This window comes from Pyrus communis, chromosome 12, assembly GCF_041283825.1.
Source record: "Pyrus communis isolate YQ-2024b chromosome 12, ASM4128382v1, whole genome shotgun sequence".
Taxonomy (NCBI): domain Eukaryota; kingdom Viridiplantae; phylum Streptophyta; class Magnoliopsida; order Rosales; family Rosaceae; genus Pyrus; species Pyrus communis.
In genome coordinates this window covers 23,789,134-23,812,860 of record NC_142576.1, presented here as the reverse complement: position 1 = coordinate 23,812,860, position 23,727 = coordinate 23,789,134, and the positions used below count along the sequence as shown (strand labels likewise).

General features: G+C 36.6%; 3 protein-coding genes and 1 pseudogene across 10 annotated transcripts in view; 1 reads left to right on the top strand and 3 right to left on the bottom strand.

The window, feature by feature from the left end:
• The first annotated feature begins 239 nt into the window (after positions 1-239).
• On the top strand, positions 240-5,702 carry LOC137746025 (F-box/LRR-repeat protein At4g14103). Of its 3 annotated transcripts, none has more exons than XM_068486072.2 (4): positions 240-465; positions 853-1,911; positions 2,462-2,641; positions 2,889-5,702. In XM_068486072.2, the coding sequence occupies exons 2-4, from the start codon at positions 907-909 to the stop codon at positions 3,141-3,143; spliced, it is 1,440 nt and encodes a 479-aa protein (XP_068342173.2). In that variant the 5' UTR covers positions 240-465; positions 853-906; the 3' UTR covers positions 3,144-5,702. The 3 variants fall into 3 exon arrangements, with proteins under 3 accessions (XP_068342173.2, XP_088537495.1, XP_088537496.1); XM_088681370.1 differs by having other exon boundaries at positions 248-465; positions 1,173-1,911; positions 2,889-3,395; XM_088681369.1 differs by lacking the exon at positions 2,462-2,641 and having other exon boundaries at positions 243-465; positions 2,889-3,395.
• The window catches only part of LOC137744634 (uncharacterized), a 52,947-nt gene continuing 32,650 nt past the window's right edge, over positions 3,431-23,727 (bottom strand). The window contains exons 1-9 of one of the 6 annotated variants that reach the window (XM_088681380.1): positions 8,637-8,858; positions 8,397-8,520; positions 7,743-7,907; positions 7,424-7,535; positions 7,093-7,234; positions 6,909-6,965; positions 6,692-6,784; positions 6,463-6,522; positions 3,431-5,987 (exon numbers count right to left, since the gene is read on the bottom strand). In XM_088681380.1, coding sequence (XP_088537506.1) covers positions 5,910-5,987; positions 6,463-6,522; positions 6,692-6,784; positions 6,909-6,965; positions 7,093-7,234; positions 7,424-7,434 — 441 coding nt within the window. In that variant the 5' untranslated portion in view covers positions 7,435-7,535; positions 7,743-7,907; positions 8,397-8,520; positions 8,637-8,858 and the 3' untranslated portion in view covers positions 3,431-5,909. Of the gene's footprint in view, positions 5,988-6,462; positions 6,523-6,691; positions 6,785-6,908; positions 6,966-7,092; positions 7,536-7,742; positions 7,908-8,396; positions 8,554-8,636; positions 8,864-23,727 lie in introns of those variants that run through there. The other 5 variants (XM_088681376.1, XM_088681375.1, XM_088681378.1 and 2 more) reach the window with 5 other exon arrangements.
• LOC137744578 (heat shock 70 kDa protein 4-like) lies at positions 10,671-11,649 on the bottom strand. Its single transcript, XM_088681368.1, has one exon. The coding sequence runs from the start codon at positions 11,493-11,495 to the stop codon at positions 10,890-10,892; it is 606 nt and encodes a 201-aa protein (XP_088537494.1). The 5' UTR covers positions 11,496-11,649; the 3' UTR covers positions 10,671-10,889.
• On the bottom strand, positions 11,505-12,736 carry LOC148692541 (heat shock cognate 70 kDa protein 1 pseudogene; annotated as a pseudogene).

Genomic DNA, 23,727 nt, shown 5'->3' with positions numbered 1-23,727 from the left:
AATCCTCTTTAAAATCCTAATAGACTACAAGCTGATTTTAAAATCTTTTAAAATTCTTTCAAATCTTAATTTAACTACACCCCTCAAAATATCAAATTACCATATAAACCATCAAATATTAATTTAACATTTTAAATATTACATCTCTTTTAAAAATGTTCTTACGAAGCAGAGAGCCCAAACCCAACCCAAACACATAACAGTAGGCCCACCCAAGCAGGAAAAAAGTCTCTCATGTTAACTAGGCGGTAGCCAAATGAAGAAACGCGCACATTTCTTTTCAATTTCCCTCTCCTAATAAATAGCTTTTTCTGATCGCGGCTTTTTCCAGAAATTTCGACTTAAATAGCTTTTCTGACAGCGGCTTTTCCAGAAAATTTTGATGGGGTTGTTTCTTGTTTGCATGCGATTGCTAAGTGCTTACCGCGATTTCGAACAGAGGCTTTTGCGGTGAATGAATTCTGGGTAAGCCCAGCTTCTACTTGTTTTCTGCTTCTGCTTTTCTTTTTGGTAATCAATAGGAAGATTTGGGATGCCATTGATGGATAAAGCTTCAAACTTTATTTCGTTTTATTTATTTATATTTGTGAAACGAGTGATATTGACGACGTCGGGCAAATGGGTAGACGCTCTTATGGTGTTTTCTGTATCTCAAAATTTTGAATTTAATTTACAGATGGTATGTGAGGCTTTTTTTATGATTTGTTGCAAGTGTTTGTCTCCTAAATTCATTCAAAGAAACCCAGAATTCCCCTGAAAAATTGACACAATTGTGTTCAGATTATATCTAGATTAGAGGGGAAATACTCAATATTTGCATTAATTTTGTTCTCCTGTCCTTAATCTTTGTAGGTGTAGCTACTAGGTAGGTGCTCTTACCAAAACAAAAAGAAATCTTAGTGTGGCATGGAACACAAGGATAAGTTATTGGCTATTGCGAATTCTCAAGCTCAAGGACTCTGTCCCGAGAGTGTAGTGGACAGGTTTAGTAATCTTCCAGATGAAGTCGCTCATCAGATTCTTTCACTTGTCTCTTTAAAAGAACTCATTCGAGTAGGCAGCCTTTCTAAAAGATGCAGAGGGCTTTATCTCTCAACCCCATCATTGAAATTTCGGTCATCGTACTATGGAGATAAGCAGGGCCAATTAAACTTGCTGAATTCTTTCGATAGGTTTTTGATTCTTCGTGGAGGTAATAAGGTACAGAAGTTTCAAGTACATTTGGATCTCTGTTCAAGCTTACCTGATGAGATTTTCCGAGTGATCACGTGGATCCACATTGCAGCAAGGTGTAATGTTGAAGTGCTTGATCTTCAGTTGAGGGTATACAAAAATGATATGGCTTCGTTTGAATTACCATCTTGCATCTTTCTTTGTGGATCTTTGAGATCTCTGATTGTGACTCTGTATACAGTTCTTAAAGTTCCCTCCTTTGCCGGTTCCACTAATCTCCGACACTTAAACTTGAGTTATGTTCATATAGATGACGGCTTTTCCAAATGGATCTCAAATTCCTGCAAATGTATCAAGGAGTTGCAGCTTTATCATGTTGGAGCAGTAAATATCACCATTGAAAGCTCATCTTTGGAATCATTTAGGTTCGTTTCGGTTCAGAATGACACCTGCCATCTTAACATCACAGGTGAGAAACTTGAAGATATACATGTTAATTGGGAATATTATCAACGTGGCAGCAGATCATTAACTATTTCTGCTCCAAATCTCAAATATTTCAAATGGATTGGGAGTTTATTGAACCGCCAGAATCTCAGGGAATTAATGTGTTTAGAAAAGGCAGAGATTTTTTTGAAGCCTAGGAGAGGTATCTGTGAAAACTTTGACAACGCATCCGAGTTTCTTTGCAGTATATGCAGGGTTAAAGTTCTTCTTCTAAGCCACGAGACCATTAAGGTAAAGATGCACTACCCTGCAGACTAATATTCTCTTTTGGCCATAACAAGAAATTTGATTGTGCATATTGTATTTGTTTTGGGATCTATAAAAGGATATTTCATGGAACATATCTTGGCTATGGGGTTATGACATGCCAATAATAGATAGCTAATTCGTGTTTCTTAAACTACAAAGTGGTTTAAAATTTGAAGATCTTTGGTTTTACTATAGTAGTGACATCGGATGGAATGAAAATTAAAGGAGTAATGCCTGTGCGCAGGGTTGAAGAGAGGGACGAGGAATAGATTGCGTTGTTATCTATTACTCCGCTTCTCTTCCTCATGTCTCTCATCTCAAAGTATAAACCTTACCAAAAGTGTGAAGCAATTGATTTGACCTCTGAATTTGGTAGCATTATATGGGCTTGAATATATGAACAATTTATGATTATTCATGTTTCTTGAAAAATGTTTTTTTTGCTCAACTTTGTAACTTTGCTGCTGTATTATTTTATAGGCTTTAAGGGATACTTTCATCTGTTTAAGAGTCTGGCTTTATAATATTGCAGACTCTGTTCAAGGAAGTTTCCATACCCCCGCCGTTTGATAATATTTCTTACTTGGGTTTGCGCATTACGAGCTTGAGTGATGACCTAGTCCCAGCAATGGTATCTCTTTTGAGAGGAATTTCTAATTTGAATACATTGCGAATAGAATCTGACCTTTCCTTACTCTTCCATAAACCTAAAGTAAGTTAAAAGTCGAAGTTGACTCTCTCTCTCTCTCTCTCTCTCTCTCTCTCTCTCTCTCTCTCACACACACACACACACACACACACACACACACACACACACACAAATGTACGCTAGTTCAGGGACTGGCACTTCCTTGTTTCATAGTTTGTATTCATATTGCTACTTTTCGTGTGTTTTGGAATGTTTTTTTTTTTTTTTTTTTTTTTTTTTTTTTCTATTGATTTGGCTGTTGTGTTTTCAGGCACGCGGATGTAATAGGAAATACTGGAAATCCCAAAACCTGAATTTTACAGATCAGCTTAAGGAGGTAACAATAGAGCTTTCCAACGGGTTCAATGCCATGGAGTTAGCAAGGTATATTCTCGAGCAAGCTCAGCATTTGGAGAAAATGTTCATATTCTATTTACCCCACCAGTCATATGTCATAAAAAGAGTAAATCAAAGCAAGAAAGCCTCCGCTGCCAAAATTGTCTTTCGGAAGAAACAGCAGAGATGATGTGCAAAGGTGGTTCTGTATTTTTCAAAAGATTTTGTGAACAGAAGCTTAAACCTTGTAAACTTTGCTTTTAAGGTTTTGAACAAACTTGGTGCTGTATCGTTGTGTTTGGTACACTTGCAAATTCGGTATCAGGTAGAAATTGATAGATCAAATTGTGCAAATAGTGTTAGTGTTTTGGATAGTTTTAGGCTTAATTGTATTTGTAATCAATTCAACAAGTAAATGAAATGAGATTGGAGAAGATATATGGAAGATGAAATTCAGAGAAGAAAGGAGTGCATAGCTCCTTGAATCTACGTTGGATTCGATACACCAAAGTCGGCTTACATGGTGGGATTTATAGCCGTTGCATACCCACACACATTTGCAGCATGACTATGATCATGTGCACAACACATGTTTTCATTTAACTTCTAATGAACTAGACACGTGGCCAAGTATACACCATAGAGATGATATAATCTTGTTCGTTCATTACATTATTTGAATATGAGCTGCTCTAGCACTTAGAACCATTCGAACTCCATTTCCTTCTTCCATTCTTTAGCTGCTATGCATTTGTGATCCAGCTACCATGCTTATCCACCAACACTCCCTTCTAAGCTAGTAGCTGGTTTAACTCCAAGCTTCTCTTTAAGTGTGTAGAATCGATCTTTGGGTAGTGCCTTAGTGAAAATATCAGCAAGCTGATCTTTTGATTTACAATAGATTAGCTTGATGATGTTTGACTGCAATGCTTCTCGAATGTAATGATATCTTCTTCCAATGTGCTTTGTTCTTTGATGGAACACATGATTTCTTGTCAGAGCAATGGCATATGTATTATCGTAGTAGAGATGAGTAGCTTTAGTTTGTTCTTCACCAAAATCTTGAAGTACAAACCTCAACCACACTTGTGTGGTTGCTTATGTAGCACTCATGTACTTAGTTTCAGCTGTTGACAATGCAACACTGTGTTGTTTAACTAAGGCCCAAGAGAAAACCCCACTTCCAAATGAGAAAGCATAACCAGATGTGCTTTCCATATCAGTTTCATCTCCACTCCAATCACTGTCACAATAGCCTTTAAGAAATGATACCTTGCCTTTCTCATACTCAATTCCATAGTCTAGTGTGCCTTGTATACCTGAGAAGTCTCTTAGCTGCTCCCAAGTGCTTCTTTGATGGTCCATGCATAAATCTAGCAAGTAATTTAAGTTAAACTCAATTTAGTTTAGGGTCTTAATATGCTAATAATTTAAGTTAAACTTAAGGAGATTTTGCTGATTTTGAAGTTTTGAACCTTAAAAGCATGAACAGAGCTAACTTGTGCCCACTCGTCCTCGTGAGGAGGGTTTAGTTCGAGAAAGTCGGAACAAAGAGTCTGGGAGTTTTTGCGTACGTAAACCCTATGGGAGCGACGGCGGCTGTATAGTGGGTTCACGGGGATTGTTGGAGAGCTTTGTGAGTGGTAGAAGGCAGTGCAGAGGGCGGGCGAGGATAGGAGGGCTGCTATGGAGGAACTGGATACAGATGGTGTTATGGAAGAATTATGGCAGACCTTGGGAGATAAGTTGTAGCTCACCGATAGAGAGAATGAGGGAGTAGTGATCGATAGAAAGGATGTAGATGAGGCTTTGATCGGCTTTCACTATATGTTATTGGCAGAGGTGTTGACAGTGCGACTGCGAGCGGTGCATGAGGAGGCTTTCATCGATAGATTCACGTCATTGTGGCGTGGGAAGGAAGGTGTCTCAATTAGGGACATTGGTGATTGAAGGTTCCTGATCAGGTTTGTGGCTAGGAGGGATATGCAGCGAGTTCTTGACTCTGAATTCCCTTGGATGTTTCGTGATGACTTTGTGTTGGTGGGGGATTGCACGAACAGGAAGGAGGCACAATGGAATTCATTATCAATGGGAGACATGTGGATTCAGACTCATAAGGTACCACCGTTGAGTATGACGGCGACGGTGGCTTTGGCAATTGCGGGGAAGATTGGCACGGTATTAACGGTGGATAAATCAGCGAGTCGGGAATGTATTGGTACGTTTTTACTTGTTCGTATTCGATTCAATCTAAGGGAACCATTGATGAGAGGTGTGATGGTTACGTTCCCGGATGAAGGTCGGGTGTGGGTTGAATTTCGATACGAAGGATAGCCCAATTATTGCTTTTATGGTCAAAGATCAACATATCAAGATTCTACCAAAAAACCCCAAATCTTCACTTCAATCAAACCACGAAATTAAGGAAAAACAAACACCACAGCTTCAAAGAATAGGCATCATACAAAATCAGTAAACAATATCACCTGATTCACGAAACTCACACCACCAGATCTCCGAATAACATCGTTTTAGATCACCAAAAACCCAATCTTCGAGCAACACCCAAACCAGCGGAAGGCCTCCCCAGAATCGAGAATGGCGACGAGCCAATTCCAACGATGATACCATATTAACACACATAAGAACTAGGAAGAACAATGGATGACAGAGTCGAAGAAGAGAAAGAGAGAGTGAGAGAAAGAGAGATTGTAGTAATGCTTTCAGAAAATATTACAATGTATTCCTTACACAAATGAAAGCCCTATTACCTCTTATATAACGACAGGTGCTAATTACAACAGTACCCTTATACCTATATTAACTAACTCATCTTCTAAATAATGCCATGTGGCATTTCTGATATATCGGTTATTAACCAGCAGATACAGACCACCATCCAAAAGCAACAATCAACAAAACGATGATGGAAAACCTATATGAACAACTGGAATTCTTAGTACAGCTGCATTGGGGTCCCAACACTTCCACATTTTGGACATGACTGAAGGTCTCGTGCACATTCCAAACATGTCTGCACCAAGAAGATAAAATGAATAAGCATTAACAGTAATAAGGTTTTTATTTTAATCCAAAATGGACTCTAAGATTGGCATAACTTCTTACTTTGATTTCTGCGATTTAAAATAGATAAAAGTGGTCTATGAGATTGTCCAATTATTTTGTCATTATGTGATAATTTTCCGTTAAATTGAAGGTTTTTTTTTGTCAAATTTGCCCCTCTCCTTAAACTGGTGGCTTCTTCAATTTAACAGAGATTTTTCACAAAAGAATCAAAATGATTGAAGATGGACTTTCTCAAGGACCACTTATACCGATTTAAATATCGAGAACCAAAGTGAGGAGTTATAATAATCTCAAGAACCGTTTTTTGGCAAAAAAATCTAAAAATCTAATAATAATAATAATAGTAAATAGTATTCTCCTCTAAATCCACCTGAAAAATTATTTGTATTTGAGATAATATTAATTCAAATGAAATTAACTACCTGATGCCCACAACCAAAGACCATGCCTTTTGGATTAGCAAGGCAGATGGGGCACCAAAACTGTTCAACAGCATAAAAAATGTTAGCCCCAGCGATGAACAGTCTGAAAACGCAACGAATAAAAGTAGGAAGCATACAACTGCATATGCATACAAGAGAGTGTAATTGGCCTATTAATTAACAAAAATCTTCAAGGATACCATATGCAATGTATGGTAGAAGATCATACCTTTTCATCCCCACAAATCAATTTTAGTTTGGTAAGTATTGGGGTTTGACAATGTGGGCAATGATAAACCTTCTGTTCGCATGTGCTACATATCTGCACCAAAAGATGAATTACTACACAAAATCTAACCCTTCAACTTTCATTCGAAACCGAGGCTTTTTTTCAGTCTCAGTTGGGCAAAAATGAAGTGGGAGAAATAAAACTCAAATGAAAATACCCGATGCTTGCAACCCAAGGCAATGTCCATTGGATTATCGTAGCAGATGGTGCAAACCTGTTTAAGACCATATAAAATGTTAATCGTAGTCATGAACACCCATAACACGATAAATTGTACCACCAAACATAAGCATCAATGTAGCAGAGACTCGTAGTAACCACATTTAAGTTTAGGTTATTACTTTCTTGCTTGAAAGTACCATTTTCATAAACAAATCAAAATATTTTAGCTCCCTGAATCGCCTATAGTAAGGAGCTATGAGGCCCTTCCGTTCTCCTAACTCTCTCCATTCCCGGTGGAGAATCCCCATGTTGAAAATACCCCTGTTGCAATTATAACCAGCATGGCCAAGAATGGATAGTCTCGTATTAGAACTTCGAATATGCTGTATGGCATTTTTCACCTCCATATCATAAATTCTCTTGATAATACAAGTACCAGCTGTTTGTGAAAAAAAAAAAAAAGAACCGTGTGAACAAAATCTAGATGTGCCAGCTTAGAAGTCTGTATACCTCATTCTCATTGGTCGAACTGGCAGCGGGTGGAGCTGTGGTACCAGAACTGGTTTCTCTATAATGAAAAGGACAAAGAGGAACCTTCTGGGAAAAATTGCCAGCCTGACCGCTGTCCATTTAAAAGAAGGAAATATGTATGCAAATGATGTCAACATGTAATCAACAGGTATTCACGAATGAGAAATATAGAGAACATTGCGAAGGGGACCCTTTTACAGAATATTTTCTTTCCAACCTCTTTTTATCATCAGTGACCAGACCACGAGCATCATATGGTGATGGAGGATAGGAATAAACTAACGATGGATATTCATACCTCTGAATTTTTACAGGATCTGGAAATTGGACTTGAGGAAGTCTCAATCGAGAAGACCACAGCCTCCTCGGCATTGCTGAAATGCATCCACCCATTAACTCAACTCTCCTAGGGAAATTCCCTAATTCTAGACAAAATCCTCTTCTGGTATTCACTATGCAGAACCTACGACAAAACCCAGAAAAAGGAAACTTTGAATCCAAAACTGCAATACATGCGAACGCACAGACCCACAAATACAAACACTTACACAAACCCACAAATATAAAGACAAACACACAAACGCATATGCCTACTCAGTTAAGCATCTCCAATTAGCAACTTAGCAAATGATTAAGCACCAAGAGGTGAAGGTCCGCATTTCAACGAAATCCCATCTACATTTTGATATTTCCAATCTTTATTACTGATAGTTTTATATGCAAACAGAAAGACAACCAGATAACCGTAGGCTTGTAGCTGCCAGAAAGGAAGTAACTGCAGAAACGCAGCAAACTTTATTCGATTCAAGGGCTTCTTTTTTTCTTGTTAATGGAAAAAGATCGATGGTATTCAATCACATGTAATCAAAATATAAATTCTCTCATAAATATTCATAATTTCAAAAAAAAAAAAAAACACCCGAAAGTTGAAAAGCCTTGAAGTTAGAACTACCTTCTTGCTCGTTAGAAGGAAATAAGCAAAACCCTTGTCCTCTCTTGCTCTAAAACGCCGTTCACGTTAGGCTGAGACCACAGGGTGTATAAACGGCCAAAACCCTTCTCTTCTATTGCTTCTTCTGTTGGATAAAATACAAATATACATATTCAATCTGCAAATTTGTTCAAACAGCAGAAGAACAAATCAAGAAAACTTGAATTATGAAATTGCTAAAATTCTTCAAGTGAGAAATACCTGTTAGGTTTAGGTTGGAACTTGGAACTGCCACCGCCGAAACCCTTTACCTCTCTTCCCTATTGCTTTTGGTGAATTCAATACAAACACATTTAGACTCGTTCAAATAGATTAGGGATTTGTCATTGATCGTTGGATCTACAGGTAAATGAGCAACTTTTAATTTTACTTTTAATTTATTTATTATTATTATTTTGGAGATATGAAAAATGTATATAGCGAAATGAGGGTTGACGAAAGGTGATAGGGGAGAGGAAGAAATAATTAAGAAAGGAATGAAAATAAAATCTTGAAAGTAAAAATAACTTAAAATGTTCTGAATTTTTTTATAGTTGTAAAGTAAAATCTAAAAGCGAGCGATAACAATGAAACCATAAAACAACAATTACAAAATTTTCCCAGTAAAGATGGAAGCTTCAAGCTTGGTTCTCTCCTGTTTTTCTTATTTGAAATTAAGTCAATATGTAAGATCGTTATGATGGCAATGGTACGTCGATCAAGTTACTTGATTCTCAAGTAACTCGATATCCAAGTTAGTTGATACTCAAGTGATCTTGCAGTCTTGACGGCGGAATAGAACGAGTAGAGGAGAGAAAAAGGATTTGGTTTGAACATTTATGCAAGTTAAAATTGTCAGTGTCAAAATTCAGATGGAGTTTGATTGGGTTCAACATGTGTTATGAGCTTGAGTGACGATATAGTCCCAGCAATGATATTGCTTCTTAGAGAAATTTCTAATTTGAATACATTGCACTATATATTCCAATTAGACTCACACAATGTAGCCGCTCGAACTGAGCAGAGAGCCCAAAACTATAACACAAAGAAGTAGGCCCAAACGAAATAAATTCTCAGCTTTGTAACCTTGCTGTGCTACAAAGAAGACCCTGCGAGTTGTCCCAAAAAATAAAAAAAAGGAAGACCCTCCGTATTTCTTTTTTTATTTTTAGTCAAAATAATTTTTGAAATAGACATAACTCTTCATTTTAGTCTATGAAGTTTGAAATCAATAGAAATGGTCATGAGTTTGTCGACTGTCTTAGTCATTTCATGAAAAATCTCTATTAAATAAGGACTAATATGACAAAATATCTTCAATTTTCGTCAAATATTTTGATCCATTGTTTATTAAATTGAAGGTATTTTATAATTTTGATCGTTATTTAACATAGATTTTTTTAATGTAATGACAAAGATGATTGATGGTGAACAAACTCAAGAATCACTTCAATCTTTTCAAATCATTAGGACCAAAGTGACGAGTTATACCAATCTTAGGGCCATTTTGGCTAAAAAGCCAAATTGCAAGCTTTCTTTAGAGAAGGATCAACGTCATTCCCACTGGGTAGTGCCATCCACACACCCATTTATACTTTCACACTTCTCTTAATTTTTGGCCATTGGATTGAATGAATTGAAGAAGATCAATAACTAAAAATTTAAGAAGGGTGTGGAAAGTAAAAATAATTGTGTGAATAGTTCTATCTTTCCCATTAGATCAGGTACACAAATTACGAGCTTGAACGAGGACCTAGTCTCGTCAATGTTACCTCTTCTATGATGAAAGACTACTTTGAATACTGTGTGCATAACATCTGATCCACCAAGTACCAAAAGACAGACTGGTAGATCATCTTTAAACCGTTCTGAAGCGGAAGAAAATGATATTACTGTACGTATGTTGCGCCTCTATCACTCTCTTGCACACACTCATGAAGCACATTTTACGATTTTCGAAATTTCTTGCATCAATCAGGAGAATGGTTGAATAAACTGTTTCTAACTTCTCCTCATCGTATCTTGAAAAAAAAAAAAAAAAAAAAAACGAGCAAGAGTACAAATATTATAGCATTTTAAGCACTTGATAGTGAAGATTTAGCAATCGGAATACGATAACATGTGTATCTATGTCAGGCATTTTGTATATGTCTAACGTATTGTGGTCTAGTGAACTAATAGAACTCCAAAAACATGATTTCTTGCATAATTAATTATACTAATCCAGCAGGCAAGTCTGCTCCCAAAACAGGGATAAAAACCAAGAGTCTAGCAAAGAAAACCAACATGTCAAAACAATGGACCAACAAGAAGTAAAATGGGTGACCATCGACTACCACACACCAGCAGATTCTTAACAAACATGGAATGACTAAACCAAATGACGAAAAACTACAAGTAAACCAGTAGCAAATTGATTTTCGGTATGCTATAATTATATGTCGTTACTTACTTCATCCTGTAAATTCCCAAAGTTCATCTTTTGATTGTAATCTCCTTCTTCTGGCCAGTGGACAAGACCTCAGCAGAAGCATTCAGGATACCATTTGCATCAATTGAAAAACAAACATCTACCTTAGCAACACCCTTAGGAGCTGGAGGAATGTCATCGATGTCAAAGCCACCCAAATAATTATTATCTTTGGTTAGCTCATTCTCACCCTCGTAAACTCCACAGGGGACAGAACTTTGGTTGTCGTGACCAGTTACAAAAGTATGGTTCTTCTTGGTGGGAATTTTGGTGTTTCTTGGAATCATAACACGCATGAGCTGTTCTTCTTCACCATATTCTGTCCCAAGTGACATAGGAATGACATCGAAGAGAGTGAAGTCTTGAAGCTTCAAACTTTGATTACCATTCAAGACAGCAGCTTGAACAGCAGCACCATATGCCACGGCCTCATCCGGATTAATGCCGTTGGACACCTCCTTGCCGATGAACACGTTGTGTAATAGCTCCTGCACCTTGGGAATTCTAGAGGAGCCACCAACAAGAACAACATCATCGAAATTGAATATGTCCATTTTGGCATCCTCCAAACATTTCTCCACTGGCTCCATGCACTTGTTGAAGAAATCCATGTTCAGTTGTTAAAGTTTTGCACGGGTAAAAGTTGTATAAAAATCAACACCATGATACAAACAGTCAATTTCAATATCTGTCACAGACGTAAACGAAAGTCTCCTCTTCGCCTTCTCACATTCATTTTTTAACCTCCTAAGAGCTCTAGGGTTTCTACCGACGTCCAAACTATGCATCTTCTTAAACTTCTCAACCAAGTAATTCACCATATTGTTATCAAAGTCTTCACCACCAAGGTGAGTATTTCCAGCCGTCACCTTTACTTCAAAGTCACCAGAACTTATGGTAAGCAGTGACACATCTAAAGTACCACCACCCAAGTCAAATATCGTAACATTTCTCTTGCTATACCAACCAGCCTTATTGTCAATTCCATAAGCAATGGCGGCCGCAGTTGGTTCATTGATGATTCGCATCACCTCTAAGCCAGCAGTGACACCAGCACATTCTGTAGCCTGACGTTGTGAGTCAGTAAAGTAAGCAGGGACAGTAATAACTGCTTTCTTCACACTTGAGCCGAGGTAGACCTCAGCAATCTCCACAGCAAACTGTTTCTCTTGACCCTCATGGGTAACCACAATCATGGGCTTGTGATCAGGACCTTCAGTGACCTTCAATGGCCGGAGCTTCAAATCATTTTGAATAGAAGCGTCAGTAAATCTCCTTCCAATTAATCGCTTTGCATCTGTAAAATGAATGCCAAACTTAGAAACTCAATCAAATAAATTGGAAGGATTGCAAACAATGGTGTAACATAAACCAAAAATTTCAGTTAGCTATATCTCTATTTATTTGTAAATGTCAAGTACTAAAATGAAAAATGTTTCACTTTTTCCAAGTTTCTCATTCAGTCTGACCGATCTAAAAAGATGCTGTTATCAAAGTTATATAATGTCAGTCAGTCCCTAAATCATTTAATTATGTCTTTTACATAACCAACCTCATTAAAATGCAAAAACTAGTTAATTTGGGTACTGTATGTCTGTAACTACCCAAGAAATACCCATAGGATATATTGGGGTGAGGGACTTCCAAATCCCACAATATTAATGTCAAATTAGTAACGGATCGATCACTAAACATTAGGAAGGATTAGAAATGCATCGTGTGAGCATTACAAAGGTTTGTAAGAGGGATTTATAAACACCTTGCAAGCAAGGGTTGACAAATCTCTCTCACATTGCCTTCCAATGCTCATGTGGTGCTTTTTTAATCCCTTGTCTACCAGTTTGAGATCCATTCCTTGCTAACTTATCCTCAGACCCTCGAGACTTGAAAATTCCCTCACCCAACCATAGCATTAAGCACCCATTAGCAGGATCACAAAGCTCAGATTAAGAAAAGTCAATATTTAGCTAATGAAAAAAATGATGATAAAAAAACAAAGCAAAAACACAAAATAGTTTATAAGAATGCAAACACTTGTAGCCTCGAAGGGTATAGATGTGAGAAGATTAGCATTACCAAAGATTGAGTTTGAGGGGTTTCTAATTTGTGAAAGCAACATAAGACGGAGTTGTTCTGTTCCCATGACCATTCACTATGATTTCAATGTGATCATATTGTTGGAAGCTAAATAGTTTTTGAAGTCGAGGGATCGAAGGCAGCAAGGAGCTCCCGAGGATGGCTGTTGTCTGCATCGAAGAAGAAAGAAGAAATGAAGGGTTTTAGTCCCAACGGCTAGTTTTTCAGTTTAAATGTATGTGTGAGCGTGTGAGTGACAAGTGTACACTCCAGATTAGATCACTTAAAACCCCAAATGAAGGGCTAGGATGCAACCTGGAGTAGTATGACTGAAATGGTTGTTAAGCCTCTTGTCAATCACTCTCTTAAACAAGTATGGGTCATGGCAATGCACCATACCCTAAAAACATTCACCTACTTAATGAAGTAATGGCTGATGCATTGAACACAACCTTGAAAACCGTCAAAAACATGTCCAAAATTCTCTCCATTCTAACCCAAGAAAACCACCAAAACAAACAAACTTTAGCATGGCCTCAGAGCTTAGTTTCTGATCTTACAACTTTCTGGGAGTAATCTGTGCAAGTTGAGATCTTGGGAAACACCTACGTAGTGTCCTCAACAACAAAAATCAACAAAACAACCCTGAAATGAAGGGATTTAGCAGTAGCAGTGAGCTAAAAGCTCCAGTCTTTGATGGGGAGAACTATGATTTTTGGAGAATAAGAATGACAACCATTTTCAAGTCCTATGATATATATGTGATATGGTTCAAAATGGTTATGAACTACCTGAGATAGAGGTCGATGCTCTAAAGTAGGACCTCACAAAAACACAACTCAAAACACTGAAGCAGAACCGGATGAAGGATGCTAGAACACTTGGAATGATCCAAGGTGCTGTCTTAGACACCATTTTCCCGAGGATAGCAAATGAAGAGACTGCAAAAGGAGCTTGTGAAGTTTTACGGCAAGAGTACAGAGGAGACACCAAAGTCAGAAAGGTAAAACTTCAATCCCTTAGAAGAGATTTCGAGTATATAGGAATGAGGGAAAATGAGTTGTTGAAAGATTACTTTACTAGGCTATTTGATGTTGTAAATAAGATGAGAACATATGGTGAAGAACTGCCAAATGAAAGAATTGTCCAAAAATTGTTGATTAGTTTGACTAAACCCTATGATTTAATAGTGAGTGTCATTGAAGAAACCAAAGACACTAAAACTCTTAGTGTGCAAGATGTGACAGCATCCTTAAGAGCTTTTGACCAAAGACTCGAGAGGCATGCTGATTTTGCCACTGAGAAAGCATTTCAATCATTCTCTGTTGGATCTAGTAGTCAAGCTAGTGCAAGCAAACAAAAACCACAGTGGAAGGGCAAGAACAAGAAATGAGAAGGAAAGGGGTATCAAAACCCTAGACCTAATCAAGGCAGCAACTCAAATGAAGGTCCAAGAACCAAGCAACAATGCAAGCACTGTGACAAATTTCATCTTGGGGAGTGTTGGTTCAAGGACAAGCTTAGATGTCACAAATTTAACAAGTTCGGGCACATTATGAAGGATTGCAGATCAAAGAATGTGTAGCTAGTGAACTGCGCAAATCAAGTGCAAGGAAAAGAAAATGTGTTCTATGCTTTCAGTGCAAAAATGCAGAAAAACAATGAAGTGTGGTACATTGACAGTGGCTGCAACAATCACATAACTGCACATAAGTCATTACTCATTGATATTGACACAAACTTCATTGGAAAAGTGAAAATGGGAGATGGAAACATTGTCAAAGCCACTGGAAGAGGAACACTGGTCATTAACACCAAGAAATGAAGAAGATGCATAAAAATGTGATGCTAGTGCATGGATTGGATGAGAATCTACTTAGTGTGGGTAAATGATGGAGAATGGCTATTTCCTACTCTTTGGGGGAACTGTGGTCGAGATCTATGATGACAGGTGCCTATCAAATCTAGTGACTAGAGTGGAAGTGAAAAACATAAGCTTTCTACTTATGTTGAAGTACTTAGAGAAAGTGGCAAGGAAAACAAGTGTGACAGGTTCTATGAAGCTATGGCATAAGAGGCTTGGTCATTTAAACATGACAAGCTTACAAAATCTGCAAAAGCATGAAATGGTGTAAGGTATACCAAAGATGGATTAATGCAATGAAACCTGTGGAGGTTGTGTGTTTGGTAAGCATCACAGAGATCCATTTGAAGTTGGAAAGGCTTGGAGGGCAACAAAGCCACTTGAATTGATTCACACAGATGTGTGTGGACCAATGCAAACAACAACAATCAATGAAAACAGGTATTTCCTAACCTTCATTCATGACTACTCACGGATGTGTTGGGTGTATTTCATGAGGTTCAAGTTTGAGGTATTCACAATATTCAAGAAGTTCAAGGTAATGGTGGAATTGCAAAGTAGATACCAAATCAAAAGACTGAGAAGTGATAGGGTAGGTGAGTACACCTCACATGAGTTCAATGCATTCTATGAAGATGTGGGGTTGGAGAAGCAACTCACTGTGGCATATTCACCACAACATAATGGGATTGCAGAAAGTAAGAATAGGACTATAGTCGAAATGGCTAAGTTTACGATGCATGAGAAGAACATGCTCTATACATTTTAGGGTGAAGTTATGAATACCTCAGTGTACCTATTGAATAGATGCCCTACTAAAGCACTAAATAAAAGACACCATTTGAAGTGTTTAGTGGAAGGAAGCCTTCTGTGAAGCATCTGAGAGTGTTTGGCTCAGTATGTTATAGTCACATTCCTCAACAACTAAGGCAGAAGTTGGAAAAATCAAGCAACAAGGGTGTGTTTGTGGGTTATGGAACCAGTGAAATAGGGTATAAAATTTACAATATGTCAACTCAGAAGATAAACCTATCAAGAGATGTTATCTTTGATGAAGACTCAACATGGAATTGGGAAACAAGTGTAGAAGAGAAAGACAAAGTATCTCTACAACTTGACCTCAACAATGGGCAAACAAGGCAGTCTATGGAAACCTCAATTCAAGAAGAAATTACAGAGAATGGTGACACACAAAGGACTCCACAACAAGCAAGCATGAGTCCACAACCGAGTCAATCACAAATAACAACTCCAAGTTCAACTCCAATGAGCTTAAGAAGCTTGGATGAGATCTATGCTACATGTAACTAATGTGTAGTGGAACCAGAAACATATGAAGAAATTGAGAAAGACAAAGCTTGGAAGAAAGCAATGAAGGAAGAACTTGAAATGATTGAAAAGAATGACACTTGGGAACTTGTAAATCGACGAAGTGACAAGCTTGTGATTGGTGTGAAATGGATGTACAAAGTGAAGCTCAACCTAGATGGTTATGTGCAGAAGAACAAGGCCAGATTGGTAGCTAAAGGCTACTCATAGAAGCCTGGAGTAAACTTCAATGAAACCTTTGCTCTAGTAGCAAGGTTAGACAGCATAAGGACCTTGATAGCCCTCGTAGCCAAGAAGGGTTGGAAGTTGCATCAATTGGATGCTAAATCTGCATTTCTAAATAGAGTGCTAGAGGAGGAGGTGTTTGTGGAACAACCTCAAGGGCTCACTAGCCAAGAGTTTCCAGAAAAAGGTGTACAAGCTAAGGAAGACACTCTATGGCCTAAAGCAAGCTCCAAGAGCTTGATATAATGAGATTGATTCCTATTCACTGAGAAATGATTTCAGAAAAGTCCTGGTGAAGCTACACTCTACACCAAGACAAAAAGCAACAACAAGACACTCATTGTCTCAATCTATGTGAATGATGTTGTCTACACTGGAAATAATGCTACAATGATTGAAGAGTTCAAAGAAGAGATGATGAAGAGGTATGAGATGACTGATCTAAGCCTCTTGCATCACTTTCTTGGCATTGAAGTAATTCAAGAAGCAAATAGCATTTTCATTCATCAAAAGAACTATGCTAAAACATTGCTTGAAAAGTTTGGGTTCAAGGGATGAAACCGGACTCTACACCCCTAATTGTAAATGAGAAGCTTAAGAAGGATGTTGGAAGTGAATCTGCAGATGCTAGTCTCTACAAAAGCATTGTTGACAGTTTATTGTGCCTGACTGCAACAAGGCCGGATCTAATGTTCTTAGCAAGCCTACTTTCTAGGTTTATGCAGAATCCTAGCAAGATACATATAGGGACAGCTAAGAGAGTGCTAAGATATGTGCAAAGAACACTTGATTTTAGGATCAAGTATGAAATGGGGAAATCAACTATCCTAATTGGATTTTGTGACATTGACTGGGTGGCAGTGAAGATGATAGCAGAAGCACATCGGGCAATGCTTTCACCTTTGGTTCAGGGGTATTTTCATGGGCCTTTGTGAAGCAACAAAGTGTTGCACTGTCCACAGCCGAGGCAGAGTATGTGAGTGCATCAGAAGCTACAGCTCAAGCTATTTGGCTAAGGTTCATACTTAAAAACTTTGGGGAACTGCAAGTTGATGCCACACCACTTCTGTGTGACAACAACTCTGCAATCGCCATGACCAAAAACCCAGTATTTCATCAGAGAACAAAGCACATCAAAAGAAGATATCATTTCATCAGAGAAGCATTGCAGGACAACACAATCAAGCTAATTTATTACAGCACAGAAGATCAGATCACAGACATTTTCACAAAAGCATTACCTAAGGAGAGATTCAATTACCTGAGGGGATTGCTCGAAATGACTCCTAGAAGCAATTTAGAGGGGAGTGTTGGAAGCTAAACAGGTTCTGAAGTCGAGGGATCGAAGGCAGTAAGGAGCTCCTGAGCATGGCTGCTGTCTGCATTGAAGAAGAAAGAAGAAATGAAGGGTTTTAGTCCCAACGACTAGTTTTTCAGTTTAAATGTATATGTGAGTGTGTGAGTGACAAGTGTACACTCCAAATCAGATCATTTAAAACCCCAAATGAAGGGTAAGGATGTAATCTGGAGTAGTATGGCTGAAATGGTTGTTAAGCCTCTTGTCAATCACTCTCTTAAACAAGTATGGATCATGGCAATGCACCATACCCTACAAACATTCACCTACTTAATGAAGTAATGGTTGATGCATTGAACACAGCCTTGAAAACCATAAAAAAACATCTCCAAAATTCTCTCCATTCTCTGCCATTCTAACCTAAGAAAACCACCAAAACAAACAAACTTTAGCACATATCTCCACATTGCTACACATGAATACGTTGTCCCCAGATCAATTCCAGTTGCGTGGCCTCTTTTTCCACTCATTCTCAACTCAGGAACTGGGAAAACACAAAACAAGGAGAAAAATATTGCAAAGCGTGTTGAATGAAGAATGCCTGGGTAAGTACAATCCTCGGTTATGTCTTCAAGTTGTGAAGTAAGGTTTCACAAATAAACGCGGCAATGAAATTGTAAACAAATGAAATAAATAGCTTATCATCAAATGACAATAGCATGAAAAGAGGGAGTAAATGGAAGAAAGAATAACTCTTGGTGGGAGTGAAGTTTCCTGTCTTGTGTTTGGAAACGCAGGGAAATAGGGTCATGAAATACCATTTAAAGTTCCCTCCTTTGCCGGTTCTACTAATCTCCAAAACTTGAAGTTGAGTAATGTTCGAATAGATGAAGGCTTTTCCAAATGGATCTCAAGTTCCCGCAAATGCATGAAGGAATTGCAGCTTTATGATGTTAGAACAGTAAGCCCTAGTTTGGTACTGAGGTGATTATGAAAAAAATGACTATAAAAAAATGCTGGGAGCTTTTTTATGTTTGGTAAACATTCAACTTCAACTTTTTTTTCACAGTTTTGGGTGAAAAAAAAGCCAAAAACACAAAGCTGCAAAACCTAGCTTTGATAAACTAGCTTTTTTCCACATCTGTTTTACATAAAAGTTTATCAAACACTATAATACTGCTTTTTTTTTTTCAAAAGCACTTTTACAAAAAAGTTTACCAAACACGTTACTGCTTTATTTCGCAGCTGCTTATTCTCACAATACAGCAGAAGCAGTTTTTTTTCAAAGCACAACAATTCAAAACTAGCCCTAAATATCACCATTGAAAACTCATTGTGTCATTTCACAGTGGCATTTGCCATCTTAACATCTCAGCTGAGAAACTTGAAGATATACATGTAGAGTGGGAATATTATCAACCTGGTAGCAGATCATTAACTATTTCTGCTCCAAATCTCAAATACTTCAAATGGATTAGGAATTTCTTGAACCGCCAAAATCTCAGGGAACTAATGCGTTTAGAAAGGCAGAGATTTTTAATAGTTATTAGATTTAGATTTAGGTTCTAATAGTTATTTGGTTCCTATGTTTAATTTAATACCAATATTAGGTGTTGGTTCTAATTAGTTAGTTGGTCCTATTTGTTTAAAGGACTGGAATCTCGAAGACAATGTGAGTGGTGGTAAGCATAAACATGAAACATGAGAGAACTAATGGGTAATTGAAAATTGGATATATAAAGTTGTAAGGAAGGGCCAATAGAAAGTGGACAATATTGTGATATAAATAGCTACTCCTCTGTACTCATAGATTGAACAAAAAACCAGGAAAATGTGTATGCCTTTGAAATCGGGATTACTTTTAAGCCCACAAATATTTGATTACTAATTTAGACATGTGCACAAAATATAAATATTTTATTTTGGTAACCATGAATTTTTTTAAACATTTAGTTTGCAAATAGTTTAAAATCGAAATCAAAACTATTTGAAACCGAACCGAACCACAATCAAATAGTTTGGTTTGGTTCCAATTTGTGAGAATCCATATTTAAAAGATATTATCAGTTTTTGAATTTCTTTTTTAGAAAACTTTGATAGTACGATGAGAAATTTAAAAAATATATCTAAACTATATATTAATAAAACGCTCTTTATCAACAAAAAACTCATAAAATTATTACCATACCCTTTAATACAAAACCGAAAGAATGTATTAGAAAAGAAAACAATGTAGGTATTTAAAGTACTTTTGTACCAAAAAGTTTTTACTATTTTTTTTTTCTAAACCTCACAGCAATGTCACTTTGTCAATACCCTCTCTAACTCATTCTTCTCTTTCCTAACTACAAACCCCTAGTTTCTTAGGATGCTTGCCAACCTATTAAAAACAAGGGTATATTATCAATTTCCCCCCTGAACTTGTGACCATTGGCCAATTTCCCCCCTGAACTTTAATTTTGGCCAATTTCCCCCCTCAACTCTCATAATTAGTCAATTCCCCCCCTGAACTTTAATTTGGCCAATTTCCCCCCTCAACTCTCAAAATTAGTCAATTTGCACCTTACTGTTAATTTTTTTTTTTTTAATTTTTCATCTATTATTTTCTTAATTTTCAATCTTTCTAATAGCTTCCAACAAAGTACTAAAATTAACATAAACTCACCTGCATAATATAGGGTAAAATGTACAAAAACATAATACAGTTAGTATGTGACATGGGTTGATTATAAGAAAAAGTTATGAATCGGGTTTAAAGCATGTAGAAGAAGAAATAATAACAAAAAGAAATAATAATCCTAAACTCATGGATCAAACCTATTTCAATAAAATGGGTTATTCTTAATAAGGAGTCGAAAATTATGAATAGACTAGCCATTTTTTTACTAAAGCTCGATTCTCCGCAATTTACTTGAACTTAGCTTTCACTTTTACAAAGAAAATTGTATTCACATACAAAAATTTACACATCAATCCTTTTTGTTATCAATTTTGTATAGTCAAAAATCAAATAAAATTACTCCATACTGATTTATTATGACTAATAATACTATCTATGATAAATTGTAAAATTCTAAATTTTAATCTATTTGTAATAGGATAAAGAAATAGGAACATGATTAACATACATCTTATTTAGTTTCTTACACACACTTGTTTAATTATGATCAAATTAAAAATTTAACAGTAGGGTGCAAATTGACTAATTATAAGAGTTGAGGGGGGAAATTGGCTAAATTAAAGTTGAGGGGGGAAATTGACTAATCATGAGAGTTCAGGGGGGAAATTGGCCAAAATTAAAGTTGAGGGGGGAAATTGGCTAATGGTCACAAGTTCAGGGGGGAAATTGATAATATACCCTAAAAACAAATAACTCCTCTCATAAAACAAAAAAAATGAAAAAACAAATATTTAAAAAATATAAAAAATATATTTCTCAACATACTGAGTGTGTGACCTTTACTAGTGTGTGTGTGTGTACACACACATATATACTATTATTTTCTAGTTTGACTTAGGGTTTTCACGTGAGGTGCTACAACTAATATATCACATGTACATATACTTAGTTAGCCAATAAGTTTGCAATCTTATATATTCTTCATATTGAAGTTTCAGTACATGCTGTTGACTCACCATTATTGGCTTAGCATGAGGTGTTGGTAGGAAAAAAGGAAGGGTGGAGCTGTCTCTATAGCTAGAGGGGTGGCATTCTCATCATCTTAAAAAAAAAAAAAAGTTATTGTGGACTTTAAAGCTTTTTATATTTAAAAAAAAAATAACATTCTTGTTTAAGAAGAGTGCATAATAAATATTTTAATTGTCAATGATCACTCCCAAACATAAGTGGTGCATTAGAAAAGGCATCCGGAAAAAGAAACACAAGATATTTGTAGTGGTAGGTATTAGAGTAAATGCAAATTAAAAAGAATAAATTGAAGAATGACTTTGAGGTACAATTTGAATCGTTTTTTTTTAAATGTTATTTGCCTCACTTGAATGAGTTTGCTAAAGGGTTCTTGACAAATCACTTACAGGATACAACAATGTTTGAAATTCGATTAGCAAATAACTAGAAAGAAATTGTATGAATGTGGGAGAGAGAAGAGACAATAAGGAAATTGTGTAAACAATAAATTTCTGAATTAATTTCTCTTCTACAATTTACCAATACATAGAGGGGATTGCACCCGTTAGACATATCCTTTGGTTCTTTTATTTTTATTTTTTTTTTATTTTTTTTTAAATGGGGTCAACTGGTGACAAGTCACAGTTTTCCATCCATTCCGGGGGCCGGAAAGACTCATAGAGGCATTTCAACCTCCCCTGATCACAATTCTGACTTGCACACCAGCAGCGAATTTCGAACCCGAAACCTCCTTTTTAGTTTTAAGGAAGTCTCGTAATTCGTCATTTACCACTGGGGCACCAGATCGTGGTTCATATCCTTTGATTTTGGGTATGCCTTCTCGTCATGGAATACAACTGAATTAATATTACAGCAATATGCCCAATACGTATGCCTGATGCAAAGCATCAATTATCAAAGGTTATATCTGTTAATAAACTATGCACTAGTTAGCTATGGATCATATCTTTTAGCAAAGTTGGAAAAGCAACATTGCTTTAATCTGGTGAAGAGTAACTCGGGCAAATACCCAACTTCTTCCACACGAATATGTTAATATATTCAACAGTAGGATCTCTTCCACTACAGCACTAACAAATAATGAACTGGAAAAGCATGTTTCTAATTGGTAGTGGATGATCTTTTCTTAACTTTAGTTTATTCCTATGTGATTTTGTTTATTCCTTGATGACTTGAGCACTAATGGGGGTGATTTTTGTTTTTTTTTTTTTCGGTTTGTCGTGTTAATTTTAATAATATGCTCACTTTATATAGATTCTTCAACCTGACTCACTAATCTTTAGAGATATGAGAATGAATCTATATAATTTTTTTCTTTTTTTGAACGCAAATCTATATAATTCTTTAGAGAGAGAAACGAGAGAGAGAGAACTGAAAATGTATTTCTCCATTATCAAATACTTAAGACATTACATCCATTGGATTAATAACATATGACAGATAAATGACACGTGTCCTATTATTTATTTATCACATTTCACTATGGGAATGAACTCGAATCATTAGGCACTAAAACGGTTAATAAGGACTTCGTTAGCTTTCTACACCGATCATTAGCTTTCTACACCAATTTCGAACCATTAGCTTTTTACACCACTTATTTAGTTTGGAAGAATTCGCTTTTTCTTGTTTTTGGAAAATTCTGCCTTTTCGAAAAGTAAATTGCCATTTGACATTTTGAATTATTTGAAATCAGTCGATTGATCCTTTGAACTATTTTTTTAGGGTATATTCCATCCACAACTTCGTCAAATTCAAAGAAAATTAGCATTCCTTCATCAATTCTTACTTGTTAACTATAACCACCAATGAACTTATGACATTTGAAAACAAATAATGTATAATGACAATGTGAGATGGTCCATTACATAAACTTTTGGTTTCGCGGGTTGATCGAAAATGACCCGTTATTTAACGGGTTGACTCATTAACAACCCGACCCATTAAATAGTCATCAGAATACTAATTTTAACAGGTCGGGTTTAAAATGCTAGGTATCAATTTGAAATTTTAATTCTTAGGAATTTAAAACCAACAATCATTAATTAACCAAATTGCAATAAATTAAAAACAAATACAACCAAATGCTTCATCACATAATAAGGGGCATTATGTAATCTCAGTCATAAAATAAATTTAATGAATTTTTTTTGGTTAAAACCCAGCCAACGGTTTAGGTCAGGACTCAATATATGATGAGTTAAAGTCAAAGAGTTTTAAGGGGAATCCAAATTAAGGGTTTAGTTGGTGATACTAACACCCCACTAAAAACACACTTACCACAAAGCCAAAATTGTTGGAAGCATGCGTACAATATACAAATATGCGTACGATCAAAGTTGTTGGAAAGCTGAGAAGGGTCAAGTGGCCAGAATAGCCAAGGATGAATTGACACGTTTCATT

What these genes read in the sequence shown, in the direction of transcription:
- LOC137746025 (XM_068486072.2), top strand. Translation starts at nt 907, where the DNA reads ATGGAACACAAGGATAAGTTATTGGCTATTGCGAATTCTCAAGCTCAA. An exon ending in TAAGCCACGAGACCATTAAG is followed by an intron (nt 1,912 to 2,461) that starts GTAAAGATGCAC and finishes ATAATATTGCAG; the next exon opens with ACTCTGTTCAAGGAAGTTTC. An exon ending in TACTCTTCCATAAACCTAAA is followed by an intron (nt 2,642 to 2,888) that starts GTAAGTTAAAAG and finishes TTGTGTTTTCAG; the next exon opens with GCACGCGGATGTAATAGGAA.
- LOC137744578 (XM_088681368.1), bottom strand. Translation starts at nt 11,495, where the DNA reads ATGGATTTCTTCAACAAGTGCATGGAGCCAGTGGAGAAATGTTTGGAG.